Source organism: Neopsephotus bourkii, unplaced genomic scaffold (genome assembly GCF_033783945.1).
Source record: "Neopsephotus bourkii isolate Nb327-2 ecotype Australia unplaced genomic scaffold, CSIRO-AGI_Nbou_v1 NB_936, whole genome shotgun sequence".
In the NCBI taxonomy this organism is placed as follows: Eukaryota; Metazoa; Chordata; class Aves; order Psittaciformes; family Psittacidae; genus Neopsephotus; species Neopsephotus bourkii.
The window spans coordinates 4,091,404-4,117,674 of NW_026901430.1; the positions used below are offsets into that span (position 1 = coordinate 4,091,404).

General features: G+C 41.0%; 1 protein-coding gene across 6 annotated transcripts; it reads left to right on the forward strand.

Annotated features, from left to right (window-relative positions):
- The first annotated feature begins 1,266 nt into the window (after positions 1 to 1,266).
- ZNF711 (zinc finger protein 711) lies at positions 1,267 to 26,271 on the forward strand. 6 transcript variants are annotated; one of them, XM_061358114.1, is made up of 10 exons: positions 1,267 to 1,380; positions 5,523 to 6,109; positions 8,970 to 9,074; positions 10,607 to 11,137; positions 18,696 to 18,854; positions 21,115 to 21,261; positions 21,858 to 21,995; positions 23,360 to 23,407; positions 23,951 to 24,094; positions 24,569 to 26,271. In XM_061358114.1, exons 3-10 carry the CDS (start codon positions 8,996 to 8,998, stop codon positions 25,744 to 25,746), a joined length of 2,424 nt encoding a protein of 807 aa, XP_061214098.1. In that variant the 5' UTR covers positions 1,267 to 1,380; positions 5,523 to 6,109; positions 8,970 to 8,995; the 3' UTR covers positions 25,747 to 26,271. The 6 variants fall into 6 exon arrangements, with proteins under 6 accessions (XP_061214098.1, XP_061214101.1, XP_061214099.1 ...); XM_061358115.1 differs by lacking the exon at positions 1,267 to 1,380 and adding an exon at positions 2,118 to 2,397; XM_061358117.1 differs by lacking the exon at positions 5,523 to 6,109 and having other exon boundaries at positions 1,277 to 1,380.

Consider the following 26,271-nt stretch of genomic DNA (forward strand, 5'->3'; position numbering starts at 1 on the left):
CCTAAGTTAACAAAGTAAAAGTAATAATAAAATCAGTGGAGTGCAATTACTCTGTATGGAGCTCTCAGCTGTTACCTAATGCTTTTCAGAGAGGAGGTCATGCTCCAGGCAATCTCCTGAAGTATTCCTGATGGGGTAAAAAAGGGCTGGTGACTGGAATTCCCACCCCATACACTGGAACAGCTTGTGTGGAAGAAGGCTAGGCTTGTGGGACATGTAAGCCTGGACCTTGGTGGTGGAGCCACTTAAACGACAGTGGTGCTTAAAGTGCTAAGGCTCTGGTCCTAGAAAAGCAATTAATCGTATTTGCATGTGTCCATGCTCAAAAATAAAACCAAATCCCTGCAGTACCTGATGCCTTTTTTTTAGAGCTCTGTGGCTGGAAAGTTCTCATTTGCCAGTTTTTTGCAGATTTGCATAAAGTAATGAGCCCTACTGTGGGCATACTGAGATCTAACGTCACCTTTGCAGCACCCAGCATGTAAATATAACAGGATCTGTCTGCAATGGGCCAGCTAAGGAGCAGATTGGATATTCTGCGTGAAAGGATTGCTACTCAGGGACGTTAAACGCCTTAAAGATACTTGCAAAACGCATCCAAAGCAGTCGCTGATCTCTGTTCGAAGGAAGTTAAAGGCAGGGACAGGACGGGGAGGGGGGAACGGCTTTAACCTGCCAGAGGGCAGATTGAGATGAGCGTTAAGTTCTTCCCTGTGAGGGTGCCCAGAGAAGCTGTGGCCCCCCCATCCTTGGCAGTGCTCAAGGCCAGGTTGGACAGGGCTCGGAGCAATCTGCTCTAGTGGAAGGTGTCCCTGCCCGTGGAACTGGCTGAGCTCTAGGTCCCTTCCAACCCAGCCCGTTCCCCAGCTGTGTGCCTCTCACCGCCCGCCGGCCGTTGCGGTGGTGATGCGGTGCTGGCTCCGGTCCCGTGCCCTGCACCGCGGTGCGGGCGGGCCGCGCCGGCTTCCGATGCCCATCGCTGCCCCGGGGCAGGAGCCGCGGGCACGGTGACAGCGGGCACCGCCCCTGGCGGGAGCTGCCGTGCCCGTGGCAGAGCCCCGCGCCCCGCCGAGAGCGCGCCGCGCGCTCCCCGCCGCGCACAGGCTGAAGGGCAGCGGCCTCGCGCGGCGGGTGCGCCTGCTCGGCGCGCGGGGCGCGCGGTGACGTGCGGCGGCCGCGGCGGGGCCGGCGGCGAGCGGGCGGCGGGGGGAGGGGAGCAGGCCGCGCGCGCTCGCGGCCCAGGCTGTGATTGGTGCAGGCCCGGCCCCGGCGCACAGCAAGGCCCGGCCGCCGCCGCGCGGCGGAGTCCTGCGGCCCGGCCCTTCCCCCGCCCCGGGCCCCGTCCCGCGGCGCGGCCGCCCGGCGCGGGGACCCGCACAGGTGAGCCGAGGCGGCAGAGCCGGGCCGGCGGGGGGTGGGCACAATGGAGGCGGCTAGGCCGCGCCGCAGGCCGCGCCCGGGCCCTGCCGGCGCCACCGCGGACACCGACAGGCCCGGTCGCGGCCGCCCGGTGGTTGGGTCGGTGAGCCTCGGCCGCCGTCGGTTGCTGCCGCGGGGGGCGGGATGGTGCGGGCGTCGCCAGCTACCCCTGCGGGTGAGGGGCCTCTGCGGGCGGCCAGAAAATGGCGGAAAACAAGATGTCGGCCGGCGGGGCGGGGAAGGCTGCGGCCCCGCGGGCCGTCGCGCCGCCGGGACAGGGGTTATCCCCGCCTCCCGGCCCGCCGCGGGACACCTTGCTCCTGTGCCGCCCGAGCCCGCGGGCGGCGGGGCGGGGATCTGGGGCCTCGGGACAGCAGCAGCAGCGCGGCGGCGTCACGGACGGGGTCGCCGCAACGACGGGAGGCCGCGGGGGGCGGCGGTCCCTTCCCAGCAGCGGGCGCGCCGCCGCCCTGCGCCCTCAGCGGGCTCCTTTGTCTCCGCGTTCCCACCCCTTTCTCCGCCGCCTGTCCCTGGCGCGGCGGCACCGCTCCCGCTTCCCTGCGGCGCGGAGGGGCGCTTCCAGGCGGGGACGGGGTGCCTGGGTCCGCTGCCGGCCGCCTATCATTTCGCGGGCGCGGAGGTTCCGCACCGGGGATGCCCGGCCGGCACCGCGGGCTCACCCGCCCGCCCCGCTGCCGCGCTCCCGCCGCCCGGTGACGCGCCCGCTCCGCGAGCACGCGCCTTGCGCTGCGCTGTGCTCTGCTGCTCTGCGCTGTGCTCCGCTCCGCGCTCCTCCGCAGCCGCGCAGCCCCAGCGCGGTGCCGTCCCCGCCGTCTCCGGTGGAGTGGCGGGATAGCGAGTCCAGGCGTTGGAGCCGCGGGCAGCCCCTGCGCGGTGCTTCATGCGGCGGCCGCCCTTCTCTTCCCGTGGTCGCTATTATGGGAAGTTCCGTTACGGCTGTGGATGTAACACGTAGATGTAAATTCTATTTTATTAATTTATTTAAGAGCCTTAAGCGCATTTTCGGGCAGTAAGGCACAATCTCGTGCACTGGTTTTGCTTTTGTCGTTTTAAATGGATTTGGAGTGCTAAGTTTTCATGGATGCTTTACAGGCGAACACAATAAAGGACTTTAAAATGGAGATGTTAGTTTTTCATACCCAGTCTTTTTTTTTGTGAAGGGCTTATGGTAACCTGCACGTTATTACATCAGTTGGGTTCTTCTGCTGAAGATTTCTGCATAAGCAGGATGTTTGTCGTTGCATTTCTGTTGGTTGCTGTGTTAAAAATTGGGGGTGAAACCCCAAAATCCTCAAGTGTCTTCAGGGGAGGATAATTCTTTTGTATTCTTCTTGAACTTGAATATAAGAGAATTAGAGAACAACTGGTTTGGATTTTTCAGCTACATCTAAGTTTATTGTGTCGCATCACTGTATCTGAGCGAGGTCCTTTTGGTTTAATTAAAATGTCATAAGCAGCTTACAAATATTTGAAACAGCAGACAAATTCTGGTGTGTTTTCCTTTATTATATGTAAGCAGGACATAATTATTTAGAAAAAACCCCATTATTTTAAAGGAGTGCTTAAGGGCTGACCGTGCAAATGTGCTTGATGTGCAAATGCATCCCCTGCACATACTGGAATAATTATATGTGTGAACTGGGGAGATGCTTGGCATTTGCAGGGTTGGGAGATTTAAAAAAGGATGTTTAAGATGTCACACTGTTTAGGAGATGTAAAACACTGTATTAAGTACATACTCTTGTGTAAATTTATTAAATTGTAATTGGCATTTTGTATAAATATTTGTTATATTATAAAAATGTAAAGTATGCCAACAGTGCCTGTAAGCCAGCATTGTGACTGGGCGCTCCACTGTACCCCTGGGTACAGGAACGACACCCTTTTCTTTTTAACCTGGGAGTGCTGAGGTGTTGTTTTTTCCCCTCCTTAAAATGCTTGGATAAAGATTTCTCAATTTAGGGTGCTTTTTGAAAGCTTTCTTAAAGAAAATTAAAAGAGGAACGGTTATTTTATGATATTTTTATGGGAAGAGTAAACTTAAGAATAAATCACTGTGTATACCAAGAGCAGTGTTATAAGGGCCTGGGCCTTTACAAGTTTCTAAGCTGAGTTTTGCTGTTACGTATTTTTAGGTAATGCCAAACTGCCAAATGTTACCTTTGATTTTAAATTTTAAACACCATTTACAGTAGTAATTTACAGTAGTGTTCCTGCCCAGAGACAAAGAGGTTATATATCCCCCTTTTTTACCCTAAAATTCACTGCTTGGTCTCAGCTGAGCCTTGTTTAAGGAAGAGCTTTGGCATAAAGAACCAGAATAGCTTCTAACTGAAGCTAGTTCGAGAGCTGTGGTTTTCAGGAAAAGGAAACCATTCTCAGATACATACATACTTTAAAAATTTAGGCTTGAGATGCTACCCTGGAGTCTCAGTTTAGTAACTGATTCGTGAAATTCTTCATTTTGGGATCTCATGGTGATATGCTTCTTCCTGGTATGAAATAGCAGGCTGTAATTTAAAAAAATAATAAAAATAGAATGTTGTAAAATTGTATTATTTTAGTGAATGATGCTGGTAGAGCATTTTTGTGGTATTTTCTTTAAATACACAAAGAAGAAGGAGAATATAGAGGAAAAAACCTTGAGATCTTGGTAGTTAGAGGCAAGAGGTATGGGTAAGTTTTGGCTTTTGACTGTATACCAAATTTTGGCTTTCTGCCTTATTTCTCAGTCCTTTTTAAAAGATGAAAAATCATTTATTCTATTGTGTGGGTATATAACATGGTGTAGAACTACAGTTAATCACTGTACTACATTTTTTGCTGTTTCCAGTAATAGGATTTGCATGCATATATTGTGTGAAACTGAATCATCTGCACTGCTGAAATCTGTGAGCAGAAACAACCAATTGTAGGAGAACCGTGGGCATAACCTGATGTTAATTGTTACAGCATTAGCAGCAAGGGGGGTTCTTGCTGTCCATGCATTCCTTTAAGACCCAAAAGTAGATCTGAAAAAGAAATTGGTGATTGTGTAGTTAATGCAACTCTGTCCTTTGTCTGCATTGAGGGTTTAGAAGAGTATGATTAAGTGAGGGTTGGATACCAGCTGCATCAGCTGAGGTACAGCTTCAGCATGTTCTTTGCTAGTGTGTCATCACCCATCTCTGGTTTTAGTGGAAGTTTGAGGTATTCATAGTACTACATGCACAGAAGGTGCCATCCCATAGCTGTACTTTATAGCTCTGTTAGCTACTAGGAGAATACTCCTTTTAGTGATAATTTGCTTTCCTTGCAGAAATTCTAATTTAAGTTAAAATAGTAGTCTTACTTTGCATTGAATTTTCTGTGTAGAATAATACATAATAGGTTTGGGCATCTAATTGTATAACCTGAAAACAAATTAGACTGCTTATTGAGAAGAAAGGAAAGCCCAGCATGTTCTCCTGTAATCCAAGATTGATGTAATTTAAGATAATTTTTCATAACCATTTACATTTAAAAAAAGAAGGAATACCTGAGTATGAAGGCTGGAAATTGTTAAGGATTGCATTAGTTCTGAAATTGCTATATTAAATTAGCATTCATGGTCCAGAGCTGTGTATTATTTTGTAACGGCAAGTATTTGTTAGCTACCCTAAGAGTTTCAGATGGCTGTGTCTGTAATTGAGGAGTGCTGGAGCACTGCATGAAGGTTCTAGAACTGCTCTGTAATTCTTGCAAATGTGAAATAATTTGATTTTTAGCCAAAACCTAAAACTACATTGAAATTTGATTGTCTGGGTGGAATTGGGTTAGTTAAATCCTAGACTATTTTCCTCATGGATAATATTTGACTTGTGTTTTTATAGTACTGGCTGGTCTATGGACCTAACTTACTCTGTTATGGCACTATTGAGAAATTATTTTGGGGAATTCCTGTGGCTTTGCAAGAAGAGTGTTGTCATTGTCCCCAGGAGTTAGTATTGCTGATGTAACTATTTGAGAGAAGTAGGTTTGATCAAATGTTATATGGAGACAATGTGGAAAGGATGATAGTGACAGTAGGTGATACAAGTTCTTTGGTTCTTTTGTATTCTCAGTTAAGTTGAAACCTCCTTGGGGTGGATCCGTGACTTTTTCTTGAAATTACCATCATTGTGGACCACTTCTGCTTCCTTCGCTTGAGGATTTGAAGAGTATAAAAGAAGGAATGATCTGCTCAGTTCCTTCCTTGACAATGAAGATGCAGTAAGCATGGAGTGTGTTTTCCACATTTCTCACCTTTAAGATTATTTGTTACCCTGTTTTGTATTTTTTCCACATAAAAAAACCCCAAAGACAGAGTTGTACACACCCTGCATTTGTGGCGTGGCCTGCACAGAATAGGAATTCTGCATCACCTGCTGGAGCGAAGGCATTTAACACAGTCATGCTAAAGGAGGTAAAGCAGTGTAGCACTACAGTTGACTTTTCACATCATCTCACCTTGGTGGCCTTCTGCCTGGCTTGAACAACATCTGGAGCTTCTGTTTCCATGCACAGACTGGTGCTGGACTGACGCAGTAGAGACCACCTGATTCTGTGGGTCAGCCCTTTGCAGCGTGACCCTAGGCACTGACAGAGTGCCAGCATCTCCCTCACAATGGCAACTTGGTTTGGTGCCAAGGATCCAGCGCTGTCAGTTCTGGTGAGCCACAAGTGTTGCCATAAATGTAGTAATTGACTCCCTTCACTTTTTAGGTCTTTTACTGTGGACTCTTGTGCCTGTAACTGATAGAGCTTCATGTTTAAGAGAAATTAATGTCATGTCCACTGCAGTGTGGTTTACTTCTGGATTAGCGCGATAGTGTGAGTTGCATTAAGTCCTGGCTCTCTGGGTCATTTGGTTCTAGCCTGAAAGTGTCTCAGAGACTTCAGGCACTTAACGCCATTTATTACAGCTTGGCTTATTCTGTTACTCACCTTGCTTGACTATGTTAGTGCTTAAGTCTGTTGTGATATATTTCATTGCAGCAGGGTTGTCAAATAGTACCACCACAAAGTACTTGAAGTTTCTAGTGTATTTTGGATTTAGATGCACAGACTTAAAGACATTCTTGCAATAGGATAGGGGTCAAATTTTTATGAGTTTCAGAAGAGCAAAATCAAGGTTGGTGCTACAGCAGTGAAAGTACCCTATTTTGGGGGCTTGCTCTTAGAAGCATTTGTACTTCCCTGTTCATATCCCCACCAGCTGGTTCTTACTTGAGCTCTTATTCTGTGTTCACTTCCTACAACTCCTAAACCTTCATTTTGTGTGTAATACTTTCATTTATTTCTGGCTCTTGGATATGGGAGAGCAGAAAAGTAGATTCTAGTCTTGTGCAACAGAGATTTTTTTTAAGCTAGAGATTTCTTCTGCGTGCTCCTGTAGCTGCTTCTATGCAGTGATTTCATCTCCACTGAGAAATTGTGTACAAGTCTTCTGGGTTGCAGCAAGTTGCAAATAATTTGGAATCCCCACACTTTAACACACTTTAATTTAGTAGCAATGCAGATAACATGGAGGAATGCTATTTTGTCCTTCTCTGTTTTATGGAAACACTCTGTCAAAGAACTGTTACATGCTTTCTCTTTCTCTGAAAGCAAGTTTGTGTATCTCTACCTTACAGAAGAGATGCAGCACCCTCAAGGTAGGTGATACCAGAAATTGAGATCTTGGTAAAATTGAGTTCAGTAAGAAGCTCAACGTTTACTCTCCATGTGTGAAAATTCTTAGATATTGGAATAATTGGAATTGCATTTCAATGACTGTGAGAATCTTGGAAGTAAAACTCGGAGTAAAGCTGACATAGCTGTGTGGCAAGGTTTGAGGAGCTGGTGTAATTTTAAATGATAGCAGAAAATAGGCAGGTCTGACAAAAGAGAAATCTGAAAACAGAAGCCCCTAAAGCATTAAGGGGCATTAGAAGAGTCAAAGCAGCAAAGCAGTTGTCAAAAACAAAAGAAAGATGAAGGTGTAACAGTGAAAGGGTAACTGGGGAGTTTACCAAGAGTTGGTGGGTTTTTTCTATCAGTAGCTTTTAAAGCTCAGTTTCCTATTAGAGGGATATTGCAGATAGCTGCATAGGACCAGCTTTCCCTGGCAGCAGAAATGAGGCAGCACAGAAGGGACAGTGTTGGAAGATAAGATTTCTAGAAAAACCTGACAGTTTTGAAATGAAATGTCAACCAATATGGATAATGCAGTCCTGACACTGGAATGGTGAACAGAGGTGTCAGCCCTGAAGTCTGTTGAGCACTGTCGTTTCTTCAGTGAGGATCACGGCAGTGGAGACATTGAAATGAGTTGGCCTCTCTTGTGCTTATCTGTTGGGTGTTGTAATGGGTAGTTCTGCAGTGTGCATGCAAATCTAACTGAGGGCTGATTAAATTTTCTATTGGGCCTTCTGTCAGACTCTTCATGCAGTAGGGGGGTTCATATGCAGCCGCTGGAAGGGAAATGAGCTTGGGCATTTTGTTCACAGAAATGTAGTCCATGATGCAGGTTTTTGAAACTTATAATTACCTGTAATTAAACATAACATCCAGTTAAATGTACATATTAGAATTTGTTTTGAAATATCTGATAGATACAAAATTGTGAAAGACTAGGAAAAAAAAATGATAGCTCTCAATATGGTGCTCCACTTCCTTTGGTGTAGCCCCACACACTGTAACCACCAGTCTTGGTAATTAGTTAGAGTATATAGAGACAGGGCTAGAGCAGAAGTGTCTTCTTTGTGCACTGTTGCTAATACATGTTATTACAGTAAGGCATGTACCTAGTTAAGAGCGTATACACACCACTGATCTTTTGACTTGTATTGCTTCTGTAGCAAGATACAGTTTAAGGCAAAGTTAACTCACTTCTTGACAAAGTTTCTGCTTTTAGATACTAAGTTACCTGTGACAAGGTTCATTTTTACTAATGTGTTATATTTTGTTCCTGTCCTGACCCTACTGTTGGTGTTGCAGGTGAGATCTTTGCTGTCAGTTACCAAGCTATGGTGATTCCAGTCTCAGAAAACTGGAAACATGTCTAGATGTTCACTTTGCAGTGGGGAAATTGACAACTTAGGCATTTCTTGTGTTTACTGCTCCTAGAAACAAAGGATGTTGAAACATGTACCTCTGCATGCTGAAGGGTAACTAGGAGCACTTTCCACTTAAATTCTACAGAATATGAACACAACTGTTCTAGGCCAGGCAGTAGCCAAAGACTTGTATAAAAAAAACAACTTTTAAGTCCTGACCAAGAATTACTGACTTGTTTGGTTTCAATCACATGTAATTCTTTTTTATTACTGTAGGACTGCTTATGAATGGAAACATTTTCAGGATTTTAGCTCAAAAATATAAAACAAAAGAATAAATGAAAGTGAATTGTACCAAGTACTACATGCTTTTTTCTTTAAGCCTTTGATAAATGCTGCTTTCTGTTTGTCAGGGGGACATGTTAATCCAGTAAAGCTAATGAACACAATATAACATTGTTTAATGTAAAATCTGTTTCGCTGTTGTTGCAGTTGTCTGTGAATGAACTCGGCTGACTATGGATCCAGGTGGTGGAAGTCTTGGATTGCAAACACAAGAATCCAAAATGCCTCACACTATGATTATGCAGGATTTCGGTAAGCATTTTTACTATTAAAAAATAATTAATAAAATCAAGACTGTTTTTTCAGGAGTTTGCTAAATGTTTATAAATATCAAGATGTAGAGCTGACTAATGGTATTGCTATTTGCATGAGTTTTTCAGACAGTAAAAGATGTAAGTGGCGTATACTATGTCGTTGTAGACTTCGGTTGCTGGTCTTGAAATAGTCACTTATTCCAAAACACTGAAGTAATTCTGTGGAGGAGGGGAAAGGAAGTTAAGTCTGAGGCCCAAAGTGCTCTAGATGAGACATAAAATGTTATTTGGAGCTCACTAGTTTTGTGGGATGTGTGCTTCTGCTTGAAATCGTGAAATCACCTTGACTAGTTGTTACATCTCCAACATACAGGAGAGGTAAATACCATCCAGTACAGGATGTAACCAGCATTCAAGCTTCTGTGTGCATGCGTCGGTCAGTGTCTCCTTTAGGGTATTTCAGTAAATGGTGGGTAATAATGTCTGTCTGTGTGAGAACAGATAACATTATGTAGATAACAGTTTACGAATTTAGCTAAATCTGCATTTCACATGTGCTTAGAAGTCTTCTGTAAAGAACATCAGTCCTGGGACTGTGCTGATGTAAGAAAACTTGATTCTAAATTATTTTCCTAATTAAGCAGTGCTGAATAACCTCATCAATTCTGAAGGTTTAGAAAAAGGACACCAAGAAATCTCCACTCTTTTGTGGACCTCCATTTCTGCATTATGACAAGAGATGACAGTCCTCAAGTATTGGGAGGGACCGCGTATTTGTTCTAACGTGAATTAACATCCCTCAGTGTACCAATATAACTCCATTTGCAGTACAATGCTGAATAAGTTTTTTTCATTCTGATCAGAACCATTTTCTTGCATGTTTTATTCATTAAGATTGAAACTTCTGTTTATGTGTGTGTTAAAATATTTCACTGCATTCTTTTTTATGTATAGAGAAGTAGTGTGTAAATGTGACTGGCTAGTCAAGTCTGTTAATGAAAAACAGGTTTCTTCTTAGAGCCATTTCTTGCAATGTGTCAAGTTGCTGGAAACTGTACTACAGGTATTGCATACAGCTGAGTATTTTTCTGTCAAGGCCCATGCAGTCTAAAGGATGGGGGTCCTTGTGCTGTAACAGCAATTAATGTATTGTCACCACACTTCCCATGTCATGCAAGAATTCTGTGAAGGTGCAAGTTACTACTGTAATCAAATATTTTCTAACTGGGGTTAAAAAAAAATAAAAGATGCAGTTGCCAGCTGGCCTGTCATTTTTAACATATCAGCATTGTAAAACCTAAATTTGGGACACATAATGGCTTAAAGAAGTGCATGTTTCGTTTTTCTTAATTTAAAGAATACAGGCTGCTTTGGATAAAATTTATCAGGTGAAATGCAAATTGTGATTTGTTGAAAAGTAACAGATTTGTACATCTGTGGTTAACTTCTCTATACAGTTGTTCCACAGATAAACTAATAGCTAATGCAATAATATTAACATTTTTCTCCTCGCTCATGATTGTTTCATAGTGGCTGGAATGGCTGGCACTGCTCATATTGATGGAGACCATATTGTTGTATCAGTTCCTGAAGCTGTCCTGGTGTCTGATGTTGTTACCGATGATGGAATAACTCTTGATCATGGCTTAGCAGCTGAAGTTGTCCAAGGACCTGACATCATCACTGAAACTGATGTTGTAACAGAAGGTGTAATTGTTCCCGATTCTGTTTTGGAAGCTGATGTTGCTATTGAAGAAGCTTTAGATACCAGTGATCATGTTTTGACTTCTGATCTAATAACAGAAACTGTTAGAGTTCCCGATCAGGTTTTTGTGGCTGATCTTGTAACGGGTCCTGATGGACATTTGGAGCATGTGGTGCAAGACTCTGTGTCAGGAGCCAACTCACCGACAATGGTTTCAGAAGAAGTTCTCGTAACGAACTCAGATTCTGAAGCAGTCATTCAAGCAGCTGGTACTGTTCCTGGCTCCACAGTGACTATAAAAACAGAAGACGATGATGATGGCAAGAGCACATCTGAGGACTACTTAATGATATCTTGTAAGTTAAACGGAGGTAGATATGAACAAGAGATTATCTGAAGTGAAAGTGGTCTGTGGGGAGAAGTTCCTCTTAACTGGTTCTTGCTGCATTGTGTACTGGGACTCTCAAATAATAGTCTGTCACCCAGTTAATTCTTGGTGTCTGGATTTGGGGTTTCATGATGAAAAAAATGATTATCATTTATACATCAAGAAAAAGAATGACATTCATGCTGTTGAGTGAATGTGTGTGTTATGTCTGTTTCTGAAACTAGATATTCCTGAAAATTAAGACAAACACATTGCAAAGTTAAACATTCCACCTATTTTTAGTATAATATGATTTTTTTTTGTAAATACACAGGTATATTACTGTGTTACATGGATTGTTGTAAAAATAATGTGTTGGGTTTAATCAATAGGCTCCAACAAAGAAGTCAGTTTTTAAGATACTTGACACATAGTTTTCTCTTACGTGCCCACAAAATATTTGTTTAGCTGTATTACAAATGAAAATGGGCATTTTATTGTATGTTGTGGTGTTCTGGACTGAACTTGACATTGAGGGGTTGTGTGTATTAATTGATTGGCTCTGTAACACTGGAAAGTAGCTACTCATTTCACTTTCCATGCAGCATTCAACTCTGAGGAAACTGTATGGTCTTATACTACTTATTGAGTGAGATCTACTGAAAGGACCTTAGGTGTCTTACATTTCTTCAGGGATTAAGTTATACACAAAGGTTTTATTGTCACATGAGTTTGATAAAATGTATGATAGTTTTAGATTTTTGACTTCTGCAAATGAGTTATTGAAATGTGAGTAAGTCAAACCAGGCTTTATTTAGTCAGAAGCAACGTTAAAAAAATGGCAATGCCAAGTGTGTCAAAGTGTCAGCTTGTTCACAGCAAGCTGCATTTAATGCAACTTTCAAGACAGAGGACATGACTGATTGGTGATTGTAATGATCTCAAGATTTCTTATCATTTATGTCCCTTATGCAAAATACATTTTTGGTCTTTTTTGTTCAATATGGGATGGACAGCAAATATTTTTTATCATTTCATCATTATTGTAATGCCATATGTCACTAATAGTAGTAAAAATGGGGCCTTGTTTTGAAAAAGAACCAAAAAGCCCTCAACCTAAAAGCAAATTATACCTACAACAGAAAAAGTCTTGTGTGTTTGTAAATGAAGCAACACCATTTTTAAAGTCAGTTGTTTCACTGAAAAAATTCCTCCTTTCTGACAGAGTACTTACGATGAGTTGTATTCTGTAACTGCGGTATTTCCAACTGCACCTTTGTAATTGTAAGTAAAGTCATCTTTGGAATTCCTTCTAAGATAGATAAGTTTGATTGATAATGGTGACCGCTGCACTTAGACAAGAGCATCTTAAATGTTCAGTAACAGTTACCTGATAACTCCAGCTGTGTCTGGTACATTCATAGTTTTGTCACATGTACTCCAGCCTGTCAATGGCTTTTGCAATGTTTCAAAGCCAGTTTGAGACCTAGTTTTCAGCAAATTAGGTTTATATGTGTATATATATATGTATCTCATCATGATATGCCTGAATACTCATGGTTGGAAGCTACACTGTTGAGAATTTTAAGCAATCATTTTAGATAAATTGAGGCAGTCATAGAATCACAGAATCATTCAGGTTGGAAAAGACCTTTACGTTTAGCAAGTCCAACGGTTAATCCAGTGCTGCCAAGTCCACCACTTAACCGTGTCAGTAAAGGCCACATCTGCACTTCTAAATACCTCTAGAGATGAAGACTCCACCACTTGGCTGGGCAGCCTGTTCTAATGTCTGACAACCCTTTTGGTAAAGACAATTTTCTTATATCCAGTCTAAACCTCCCATGGCACAACTTGAGGCCGTTTCCTCTTATCCTGTCCCTTTTTACTTGGGAGAAGAGACCAACCCCCATAACAGTACAGCCTCCTTTAAGGTAGTTATAGAAGGTACCCCCAGACCTCCTTTTCTCCAGACTAAACACTCCAGGTCCCTCAGTCTTTCTACATCAGACTTATTCTTCAAACCATTCACCAGCTTTGTTGCCCTTCTCTGGGCCCACTCCAGCACCTCAATGTCTCTCGTAGTGGGGGGCCAAAAAGTGAGTCCAGGAGTCAAGGTGCAGCCTCACCAGTGTCGAACAGGGGGACAAGCTCTGCCCTATTTTTGCTGGCCACACTGGTGCTGATACAAGCCAGGATGTCAATGGCCTTCTTGGCCACATGGGCACAAGCTGGTTCAGCCAACACCCCCAGGCCCTTTTCCACCAGGCAGGTTTCCAGCCACTCACTCGTGTGATGTTGCACAGGGTTGCTGTGGCCTAAGTGCAGGACCCAGCACTTTGCCTTGCTGAACCTCGTACCATAGGCCACAGCCCATTGATCCATCCTGTCCAGATCCCTCTGCAGAGCCTTCCTGTCCTCAGGCAAATCAACCCTCCCACCCAGCTTGGTGTCAGCAAACTTGCTGAGGATGCACTCAGTCTACTCATCCAGATCATTGATAAAGATGAATTCTCTTGCCTCTGCTAAGTTTTGAGGCTGTATTATGCTGGGAGTGGCAGCTTGACAGAACAAAATCCCTGCTAGCTATTTGTTCTCAGCAAAAATTAATCTTACACAGTTGGGGGAAGTTTGTTTGGGTTTTAAATGTCTTTAAATTCGCCTTGAATGGTTATGTTCGTGCAGATCATCTGTCGTGTGGAATAGATAAATGCTTAGTTTATCAAGCAGTTTAAAACACCTCTTATTTACTTACATTTTTAAATTGTCAGATGTTCAGTAGATACTGTAGAAAGTTACCTTCATATTTCTTTTGGGGTGTGTATATAAATATATATGAACTGTTTAACTTTTTTATAATGTAAACCACATCAAAATGATAGTTTATAAGAATCTCAAAATAAGTAGCTGTGTTTTAATGAAATCTAGCATCTAGAAAGGGTGGTTTTACATAAGCCGACAGATAATATTCTTAGCGAATACCACCAGCTGTTCTGTGGAACACAAATATTTTAGGGTGTGAAGCTGAGCTGAGTGTGGTATTTTAACTGGCCTTACTCTTTTGTTGGGAGTTACAGTTTAGATATACTGAAAGCTGATTTATCACCGTTTTAAGACATTGCCATGTAGTTATTTTAGACACTGTTGGTAATTATATTTTTGTGTAAATACTCCTTGGAAGATAAGAAGTGTCTCTTGACAGTTGTGTAAATCAGCTGCATATGATTTTGTAATAGGAAATTTACACTAGAAGATTGTCACCATTCTGCTCTCTCAGTGCAGACGAATTCAGCTTTTTAAAATCAGCTTTAGAAGGTGATTTAAGTCTTAAATATTTCTCTGATACGTTCCCAACGTATGCCATGGGATATGCACGATCTCTTGTTTAAAATATCCAGAATACCTGTTTAAAAAGGAAATTCTGAATGCAAATGTGGGGATCGTGAATCCAGTCCCATCTCACACCGAGATGGGAAAATTAGGAGCAGTGCACCCCCCTTTGCCAGGGAGGAGTTAGGACACATGTAGCTTAAAGCATACCCTTTTTTTGTTTTTCAGGTTTGCGATATTCAGACCCACAGCGGATTGCCAGCTCCCGATCCGTGTGCTGGCCCTGCATGCACTATGTTGGTGACCTCATACCCACCAAAGAACAACACTGGAGCTGGCCTTTAGGGGTAAGGTACTGTTCCACCACCACCTCCTTTTTAGTATATTACAATACAGTGTTACATAAGTTGCTAAACATTTTATATTAGTACTCCTATATTGTAACCTATGGGATATAAAATAAGTACATCAGACATTAGAAAACGATTTAAAAATGTAAAACCATGGGACTTATCTTGCCCTCATGTTATCCCTACGGGCTCCTATGGTGGGTGTGATATCACCAGCATAGTGCATGCTGAGGCATCACATGAATTGGGAGCTGGCAATCCACGGTGAATCTGGACATCACACACCTGAAAACAGCGAAGTAAGGTAAGTTGAAAATTGGAAGTGTGCTGAGTTTTCCTTTAAACCTTGTTTATTTAGGAGGATTCAGCATATATTTATGAAGGTTCTCTGTTGTGTTTTTTCAGTTAATTTTAAGTGACGAGATATTAATATGTAGTGCTTCTGGCGGATGAGTCAAATCTGGAAGACACTTTCATATGCCATTGACCTAAAGTAAGCATTCCTGTTCCTGAGAACTATCACTGGGAAAAGTCATCAGATAATTTAACACTGATGGGTTAGCAGTCTGTGATTGAAGTTGTATTATTTTGACAATAGAATATTTTACCATCTGTTTTTTTAAATAGTCCTACTATTTTGGAACTTGACAAAGATTACACGTGTCCTGCTCTGTTTATTGTTTTCCCCTTACCTAAATGTGTTTAAGAAGTAGATTGAATCCATGAAGTGTACTTTGTGTAAGACAGCAATTTAAGCAATAGCAATTGGCGATTCAATGTCTTTTTGTTGCTGAGGTATTTGAAACAAGAGGCAACATCTTACAAATGACAGCCTGTATCAGTATCATTTTCTCAGTCCAGTTTGTATTTTTCAGATTTTGTTATATTACACTTTTGATATTTTTTTCTTTTAGAAAAGTGATTCCAGAGGCCCTGGGTACAGAGGCTTCCTGATACATTTCCATTACTTTAGCTTAAGCTGTAGAGACTGAAGACCTTTGAAAACACACAGGGTGCTTGGTGGTGTGGAAGTAACCACGGCTCCCTATGGTTTTAAAGGATACCGAAGATTTGGGGCTTTAATTAAAATACAGCCTGTGAGCATCCATGCTCTGTTCATGTATTTTACTGTATGTTTTTGGCTGAATATGCATATTCTTATAAAATGGTAAAATTGAAAAAAATCCTCCTTTTTTCTTTGTGTTTTTTGCTGCATTGCAGCTTGATGTCCTGGTAAGGCAACTGTCTAAAATTGCATGGCTTTCCTTATGTTCTTTCACCAGATATATAGTGGTGTACACTCATTGTCACTGAATAGTAGTTAAATAGTTGGAGATTTTTGCCATAAAGAAAACTTATTACCACATACATGTGGTTACTCAGCTGTTCGTTAGGAAGTTGCCATTGTTAAATAACCTTCCAGTACAGAAATGTTTCCTTTCCAGGTTAAACTGATAATGTGTTAAGTTTATAAAATGTATGAGTTTAGAAGAAATAGGTGTTGCTTGAATTGCAGATTTGAAAATAACTTTACTTCCACCTACCCATTCTAAAATTACAGTAAAAGCTTACAATTGGTGATTTCTTTCACTCAGCCTTTAAATATTCTTTCTGCATTTTGGCAGCATGTCTGGTCATACAGCTGTTGATGGTATCACTCCTACCTTGTTACCTGCAGTCTTTCAGAGACTCATGTGCTGTGGAAATGTTCACTGTACTAGAACAAAGTGTATGTGTATCACTTTAAAGAATATAGATAAGAAACTTCTATAAAAACCATGCAGAAGAGAAAATGGTCTTCAATAAATTCAAACATAGTAAATATGTAGAAATACTTTTTCCAAGATAAGTAGGTTTTAGCATCTTCCCTTTTCCTTTTAGCAGAGGATACAAGATCCTGTCTTCTAATAACTCCTTTCTGGCAGCATAAAAAATGTCCGTTAGCAGATGCAGTAACACCCCCATGCTGGATATAAAGATGTACTGATAACCTGATGCTGGTCAACTTAAGCATCAAAGGAATGTGCCATGTTCACTGTGTGGCTTTCTTATCTGTAGTGTTCGTAATTCTTAGTGTTCTCGTCCTGCAAGGTGACATGAAGGCCATGCAGTACATGTCACCTTCCAACAGATGAAGGTGTTGACATTGCCAGAATCAATTTATATTTAGAAAGAAACCCAAACCCCAAACTCTTCTCTTGAGGAAATTTTTTTTCTACTGATTCAAGTTTAATGTTTTTTCAGCAATGTAATTAATCTCTTATTAACAAAACCAAACTGCTACAGTGTAGCATTTTTTAAAGTTGTCCACCTATTTTTCATCAAAATATGGAATTTTCAGAGGTTCTAAAATAGAACCAAATACTTATTTGTATCTACATTATTATTATATCTGGTTCTGTCCTCAATAACTTCTGTACTCTTCTGGTGCAGTCCAAGAGATGTGAAATAGAAACAAGGTTCCTCAGTGTGGGGATGAAAAATAGTGTTGGACAGGTGTTTCTGTGGAATCCTCTCCATGAGTGGGAAGAGCTTAGTTTGGTATTGCTGTGGTGGATTCCTGCCCTGCTGCAGGAGGGGCATCTGCTCCTTTTCTAGCAGGTTCTTTAACAGAAGCTTAAACTAACTCCAGTTTACCGCAGGGCTCCAGGCTGTAGCCTGAAGTAGTCAAGAGCAGCTCTTCAAGAGCAGTCACCACTGCACTGAGGGCACTGGGAAGCACTGTAGGCATCCTTTCCTTGGTTATCAGAGCCTGCAGCGTCCTCATTGAGTAGGCTGTGTTCTTGGTTGGGAAACATTGTCACCGTGATAACAATTCAAATGATTTATTTTCTTTAACCTAGTTTGCACATATTTCAGTGTTATATGTGCAGTAAATTGCTGTTTCCCTGGAATGTATTTATTTCAGGTTTTGTTTATATTTTGTGGAATTCTCCCCTATTTATAGGATTTCAGTGGGTGTTGAGTTGCACAGGTTTGTGCTGACCATCTGCATAGGAGCTAATTTAATCCACCAAGAGAAGTGCGTTGACAGTACATATGTCAGAGAGATGCTTAGTTCAGTGGACTCCATATTGGGAATTTGGGGCATACATATGTATGGATATCTATGTGAATACCCTTTTTACCAAAATAGTGTTACTTCTACACTTGTAATAGTTTGAATGAATTTTTGTTGTATAAATAAAATGAGCATTTTGAATATATAGACCAAAAACTCAGGGCGACTAAGTTGCATACATACAGAATGAGAAGTCAGCTTCACATATTAGTATATGCATTTGTTGTCATTGCATCTTTTAATCAGCTGAGTATTATACACTAATCTTTAATTTATATGTTTTCAAATGGTAAAGGGGATAGAATCATAATTCCTTTTAGAGTGAAGATGTCAGATTTTTAATTCAGACTTCTTCCATTGGGAATATATTCCAAGTCATCACTCTTCATATTTCAGTTACTAAATTTTAGAGCAGTGAAATTTTGGAGGACTTGGACTGTAACAGGCAATTCTGGGTTAATTTTTAACATTTTTGATAGGTGTTTAATTTTACTTATTGATACATTTTTGCTTTCTCAATGTTACATTTTCAGAAATAACCAGTTACCACATTCTCTTTGATGACAAGCTCCCTCTTGTGTTCTTCATTCTGTAATTCTTGCTGTATTTCCTGAGTTGCAATAAAATGAGTATTGAACTTCTGAAATCTCTTTTTAGTATCTTGAGATTAACTGTTTTGTAAAGGCTGTTCATGAATAGAAACCTTTACTGTGCATGGGGATGGTAGTGGAGAAAATCATGCTAGTGGTTACTCTGACTTTTAAAAAATAAGTTTGAACCTCATTTTTATTCTCTTATGTTTCCAGTGGATGATGTTGGAGAAAAATTGGACCATATAGGAAGCACTCCCTTGAAAATCAGCACTGAGGTGGCAAATGATGATGTTGCTAAGGATGACGGGTTTGGTTCAGAAGTCATCAAAGTCTACATATTTAAAGCTGAAGCTGAAGATGATGTCGAAATAGGTACCTGTTAAATTCTGTGTATTCTTCCAGTAGTGTGGAGTATTTCAGGGAATTTTCATTTGTTCTTAATTTCATGTAACCTACTGACTGGAATGTCTTTTAGAAGGTGACATTTATGGAGGCTGCCCATATGGGGTAAACACTGGGACTGTATTAATCTTGAGTTCTTTTTCAATTAGTAGTATTTATTTTCAGGCAACCAAAGCCCAAATATAGAACTGGCTGTTTGTCTGCGGCTGTTTTTCAGCTCTTGCTTCTCTCTAGTGTTTGCAAGACTCTGTCAGCACTGGAAAGCTTCTAGAGTGGATTGCAGTCATTGAACAATCTTTGGTGGGGAAGATTGCTGGGGCTGTAGAGACATAGTCATTTCCAAACCTAACAAAGAAACTCAGAATTGCTCTGCAGTTCTCCTGCAAAGGAAGATCCAGCCCTTCAAGGGCTTTGTAAGCAGCCGTACAGCTAACCCATGTTCTGTTTTTCGTAACTTCTAAAAGCAGAGTCTCCTTTACAGTCACGAGAGCTCAAACCTCTGTCTTGTTCCACTTTACCCTTTGCATTTAGGCACTGGAACATACCCGGCCTGGAGTCCCAGAGCCATTTACAGAACAGATCAGCCTGACTGTTATTCCTGGAGTGGAGAAGGGAGTTCATCTCCCATAGATCAGCAGCATTGGCCTGGCTATGCCATGAAAATCATGGACTTGAGACAGAATGACAGATTATATCAGAAAACTCCAGTTAGTAACAATCCTGGTGCAGTTTTTCCAGTGGCTTGAACTGCTGTTTCAGGAAATTCTTAGCTGTACGACGCCTTTATGTTTTTTTCTCTCTGAGAAGCAGTTCACCTTTTCATATGCCCCCCAGCTTCCTGCCCTCCGTGCAGTGGCGACAGCTGTTGAAGACGTGCTCTTGACTACTTCATCACAGGCTATATGCATCTTGCAGTGGAGATTATTTCTCTTGTAATTCTTCAGAATTACCCTACCTGTTCCAAAGTGTCATAATGAAGTGTTTCCTTTGCTTCCTTGGGATCTGTCTTATGTTGCATGACTGATAGGAGTAGCTGCTACTTTAACTGTCTGTTTTTAGCACCATTGCCTTCAAAAGCATGAGAGTCTCCAAACACTGTATTCTACAGAGACATAATCCATCCCAGTGTTGTTAATATTATCTCGGCTTTCATCTAGCTTGGGAAAACTGAAATGTCACATGTTGATTGCAGAGGGAGAGATGCTTATTTAGTCGGAAGAAGGATGTTTGGCAAAATCTGCTATTTACAAACACAGGGAGTGAAGGATCAATGTATATAATTTGAACTCGTCTTCCTAGCTGAGTATTTTCCATCAGGACCAGTCATAGTAGCTACCAAGAACTCTTAGTGTAGTTGTTATCTTGTTCTGCAGATAGGTGCAGCTTCTCTACTTCTTTATTATCTGTTCAGCCCCTGAGATGCACAGAAGACTTAAGCATCAATATTTATCTGCCACTTCTCTCGTGACTCAAGCATCGATATCAAATTCCAGGTTGGAGCTCGTTCTTTTGCCTCCGTTCAAGTCAGTGAGCCAAAGCTTGTTAGTCACATGGAGCGAGACCGTGTGGGCCGTGTTCTCATTTCCTTCTTTCAACTGTTACTTTTTGGATTGTGTTGTCTCCAGGGATTCAGTGCATCACCTTACATCCCTGCTAGTCTTTCCCTCTAGATAATGTTCTTATTCTTGAAGTAATTGGTAATGACATTTACTCTCTCATGGTTTGACAAGTGTGACCCCAGAAGAAGCTAGTGCTACTTGGTCCCATGTGATGAGGGAAAATTACCTAAGAATCAGTTCTTTCAAAGTGAATAAATGGGATTTTGGGAGAGAAAGAGGTGTAAGAATTTGGCTGCTCACATCTCAAGAGAATTTAAAGATTGTGTTTGGAGCAAGATGAGACTCAGTCAATTTTTTGGGGGTGTGGGCAGATGTGTGTTCCCAGTTGTGCCTCAGTTCACTGCTAGAGGCATAAAGGCTCTTGATCCTTCTTGGGTAGAGCTTGTTCAGTCCTGAATTTATCAGGACACACTGAAAGACCTTTTTTCCTTACCTGCTCCAAAATTCCAGACTTGCATGATTTTGTGGCAGACATGGATGTAAAAACATTTAATTGGGGTTTTATGAAATAGCGTTGTTGTACGTAAGAAGAACATACTTAAATCTGAAATTAATCTGCACAGTGGCTTTGTTCACATGTACCTAATGTGTTCAACTTCTTTTTATTAAAGGTGGGACAGAAATCGTCACAGAGAGCGACTTTCACAATGGACATTCTGTAGCTGGAGTAATTGAACAAGGAGGTGTTGGTAGAATGCAGCGAGAAAAAATGGTTTACATGGCAGTGAAGGACTCTTCTCAGGAAGATGAAGATATTAGTAAGCATAATAAGAAACATTTTTGTTTCTCATGCTGTTTTGTACAACACTATAAACACCATTCCCAAGGATGTCTTTATTTTTTCTGAAGGATTCTTCAGCCTGAAGTGATAGAAAACTAAGCTCATCTTCCCTAAAAATAAAAAAGAGGCTATAATTAAAGTGATGTGGATAAATGCACTTTGCACATACTGTATGCAAGCATTTCACTGTTAATAGTAAATTTAGCATGTCCATGGATGAAGTTAACGAGGTCAGTCAAATTTCTCATTTCTCTGCTTACCTACTGTCAGTTGCCCCGTTTAATCAGCTTTCAGGCAAAGTGGTAAATAAATGTCATCAGCTACAAGGTTTGAGGTTTGTATATTTGAATTTATGTAGGTATCTGGTTTGGATTTGTGTTTATTGATACCTGCTTTCTCTCTTTAAGGAATGTCTGAGTAAACAGTGGCCAGCTAAGGGAAGTGGTGATTCTAAATGCCAAAGGAAGAAAAGTAATTTGTAATTAGTACCAATCAAAGTAGAGCAAATTCACTGAAGGAAGATTTAGGATGAGCAGAATCAAGCTAAAGATTTATTCTTCTCCTTTAATCTAGGCTGTGCTGAAATAGCAGATGAAGTTTATATGGAAGTCATTGTAGGTGAAGAAGAAGCCACGCCACTTCCAGACACGCAGCTCGAAGACTCCAGCGTGAATAAAACCTTTGTCCCTGTTGCTTGGGCTGCTGCTTACGGTAGGAATCTGTATGCTTTCTCTGAAAATCCCTTCCATTATTTCCTCCCTGGTCTACTCTCCAGAATCTCTGTGCAAATGTGATAATCTCTCACCTTGTCCTAAAGGTTTGGAAACAGCTCCTTCTGATCTTTTAGCAGTGTCAGTTAGTGGAGTTGATGAACTGATATGAAAACTCATCTTGACATCGTTCATGACCTTTTACACACAAGGTCCTTGGGTTTTTTGCAGTTCAGTGTGAAGAAAACTATTGTGTTTTCCCAGTGCTGATCTGTCAAACAGTTACAGATTGCCTGAGGAGTTGATTGTCTTGGATGTAATGAATCAATTGCTGTATGCTGAGCTTTATGGAGTAGAAGGGAAAGCTGTTAGGAGAATTTTTATACTGTTCTGGATTCCAGCTCAGATATACAGAATGCATGGGGGTTAATGGTTAAGTTGGCTGTTGAAGATCTTAAAAACTAAGAACAGCCTTAAGTATTTCACCATAGCTGGGAGGAAGGGGAAGGAACTTCAGAAAGGGAATAGGAGGAATAAGTGTATAGAAGAGTTCCTAATTTCAGTTTATATAACTGTTTTAAACCTGTTAGTCTTGCTAAGAGGGCAGTTTGTTCTCTTTAGCCATCCTTCAGGTAGTAGAAGCATCTTCTCAGGATGTCTTGCAAATTCTAAATATTCTTTTGTTTCCTTTTTTTTTCCTTGGATTTTGGCATGTTAGATGTGCATTATGAGGGTGTGGGGTCATCCATGGTGTATGTAAGCAAATTAGTTAAAATTCATTGGTGTGATATTTGTAAGCACAGTAGTTGGGCTGATAAAGTGGTTTAGAGCTACACATCCTTGGCACATAGCAGTAACCACTTTCAATCCAAAGTGAGGAATATACTCTTAAGGTGTTACTTCTACATCTCCAGACTGTGCAGTGCCTCATGTAGATAGGTGCTGAGTGGCTGATAAGGTACAAGTCTTCTTATCTGCCTAGTTATACTCCAGAAAGATAAAGTGCTTCCATCTCAAGAACAAATAGTGGATTTCAGATAACCTTGTTTCTGGACTGGTATCTAAGGTTATATATGAGGTTAAAAGTTTGCAGAAACAAACATATTAATTTGAAAAGCAGGAAAGACAGTCAAATGCAAACACAGCTTCAGTAGATATTAGCTATTCAGAAAGATATGATTTTATTTCCTGGGGCTCATAATTATAAAGTACTGAACTCACTATGAACTTCACATCTCCGTTTGGATGCATTTAAGCAGTTACGTGTTAGCTGAGTTAGTTTTCTCTCTTTATCAGACTTTCAAAACCATTGTATTTAAAAAAAAGAGTTTTAATTTATAATGACTAAAATACCATTTTCTGCAGGAGATGAAAGAAGGTTACCCAGAAGATACGAAGATGGTCAAGCGGCAGGTAAGAACATGTAACTGCTTGGTTCAGCATTAAAGCTAACTCGCTGTCTTTGAGAATATGTATGTTTATGGGTCAGCTCTTCTAATCTGTTAATGCAAAAAATTATCCATAAAGTATATATTGAAGGGCTCCAAAGTCTTTCTTTGCTATTTTGAAATGAAAACAATTATAGATGTGTTGTAGGCCTTCAGAGTGGGTGGGGAAATTGGGAGGATCTGCCAGGTTCAGTATTAGAGTTTTTTAGTTAATAATGTAGATAATGCAGTTGTTAAGAAGAAAACCCAAGTTGAATGGAAACAGCATAACTTGTAAGAAATTAATGCATTGAGAAGTGTGAGAAATCAAGGAATAGATTTGAAAATTAATCAGTATTGAAACAATGACATTCTTGATTCTTGCCAGCAAAGATAGGTAGTGCTTTATATTGGCACTCTTATGTATGTTCATTATGAAAAGTAGATATGCTGCTGTGCAATTCCAGTCACCAGTCCCAAAGAAAAAGGTTGTTTAAGGTTTTTTATGGTGTCTGATTTTTGTTTCTAGGAAATAACTTGGATACACGATTAGAAAACAAAAACGGTAATGCAACACAATACCTGCAGATTTGTGATAGCATTAGCACTAATAGAGTGCTAAAACAAAAAACCAAGAAAAGGAGGAGAGGAGAGGCCAGGCAATGGCAAACAGGTAAACACTGTATGGTTATGCATATTGTCACGGAGTGGCACTTACTCCTGTATTACTATTCCTTTTCTTCTGTTTTTTTTAAGCTGAAGCAGAATTAAAAAGCACAAACGATGATTTGCGTATTTCCTGTGTCCTTCCCCCCTCCAGTTCTGCGAATAGAAAATGTTATCATTTTTGCTGTTCCAAGTCAGTACACTCAGGGCTGGTGCAATTCATTTGAATTTTGCAAGCTATTAAAGCCTACTCATGGATATATTCACTGCATGTATGATGCTGCTGGTCTGTTTGAGCAGTTTCTAAAACAAAGCTACGTAAACTATAGGTGCTGTGGATTGGTTGTTTTTAAACTACTGAACCATTCTCTGTCCGCTGCGAGTGTAAGTGCATGACTCTGAGCAGCAGTTGGCTGATTTAAAACTTCTTAATCAGTAAGTTTGTTTCCTTCATAACTTGTTTTTGTTTGTTTAAAAACAGCTGTTATAATAGGTCCTGATGGACAGCCCTTAACAGTTTACCCTTGTCATATTTGTGGGAAAAAATTTAAATCCAGAGGATTCTTGAAAAGGCACATGAAGAATCATCCAGATCATATGATTAAGAAGAAGTACCAGTGTACAGACTGTGACTTTACGACTAACAAAAAAGTAAGTTTCCACAATCATCTGGAAAGCCATAAACTTATAAATAAAGTTGATAAAACGCATGAGTTCACAGAATATACAAGAAGATACAGAGAAGCAAGCCCATTGAGTTCTAACAAACTCATACTGAGGGACAAGGAGCCCAAGCTACACAAGTGCAAATATTGTGACTATGAAACTGCAGAGCAGGGACTACTCAATAGACACCTACTTGCAGTTCATAGTAAGAACTTCCCTCATGTGTGTGTGGAATGTGGGAAAGGATTCCGTCACCCGTCGGAGCTGAAAAAGCATATGAGGACCCACACTGGGGAAAAGCCATACCAGTGTCAGCACTGTGTCTTCAGGTGTGCTGATCAGTCCAACCTGAAAACTCACATCAAAACCAAACACGGGACTGATCTACCGTTTAAATGTGAGCACTGTCCCCAGGCTTTTGCAGATGAAAAAGAACTGCAGCAGCACACAGAACTGTTTCAAGGGCATAAGACTCACCAGTGTCCACATTGTGACCATAAGAGCACCAATTCGAGTGATCTGAAGCGACACATTATTTCAGTTCACACAAAGGATTTTCCCCACAAATGTGAGGTATGTGAAAAAGGCTTCCATCGTCCATCTGAGCTCAAAAAGCATAGTGAAACCCATAAAGGTAAAAAAATACATCAGTGTAGACACTGTGACTTTAAAACGTCAGATCCTTTTGTACTTAGCGGGCATATCCTCTCAGTTCACACCAAGGACCTGCCTTTTAAATGCAAAAGATGTAAAAGAGGATTTAGGCAGCAGAACGAACTTAAGAAGCACATGAAGACCCACAGTGGAAGAAAAGTGTATCAATGCCAGTATTGTGAATATAGCACTACGGATGCGTCAGGCTTTAAACGACACGTAATATCAATACACACAAAGGACTATCCACATAGGTGTGAGTATTGCAAAAAGGGGTTCCGTAGACCATCCGAAAAAAATCAGCATATAATGAGGCACCACAAAGAGGCCATAATATGATCTCCAGAAGGAAGCAATTTAGAAACTGTGATATGCTAATTGGGGAAAAAAAATATCTCATGAACTGTTTCTCCTGGTTTCAAAGCTTGATATTAAATCATAACTTTACATTCTTTGTATTAAAAGTCTTAAAAGTATTAGGGTTGACAGGGGATCTCATAGCCCTATGATTGTTGCTTATCAGAACCTAAAGAGCACTATAGAATGCAGAAGGATGGATGAATGTCTTAAATTTGCAGAAAGATGGATGAATGTCTTTAAATTAATAGTATTACACGTCGTTAAGCTATAGAAGACAAAAGCAAGGTGATTGTGTTACCCATTTTGTCAGTAACAGCGTTTGTCTCCAATATGAACACAGTTCAGATACATGGTGGGGTTATTTACAAACTGTTTGCAAAGGCGACTGCGTCTTAACTTCTTGTGCAGTTTTGAAAGGAGAGTATTAGCCAGTTACTTGATCATGATGTTTTTAAATCGTGCCTAGGAATTAAATTCCAGAACTGGTCAAATCTGGGGGGGGGG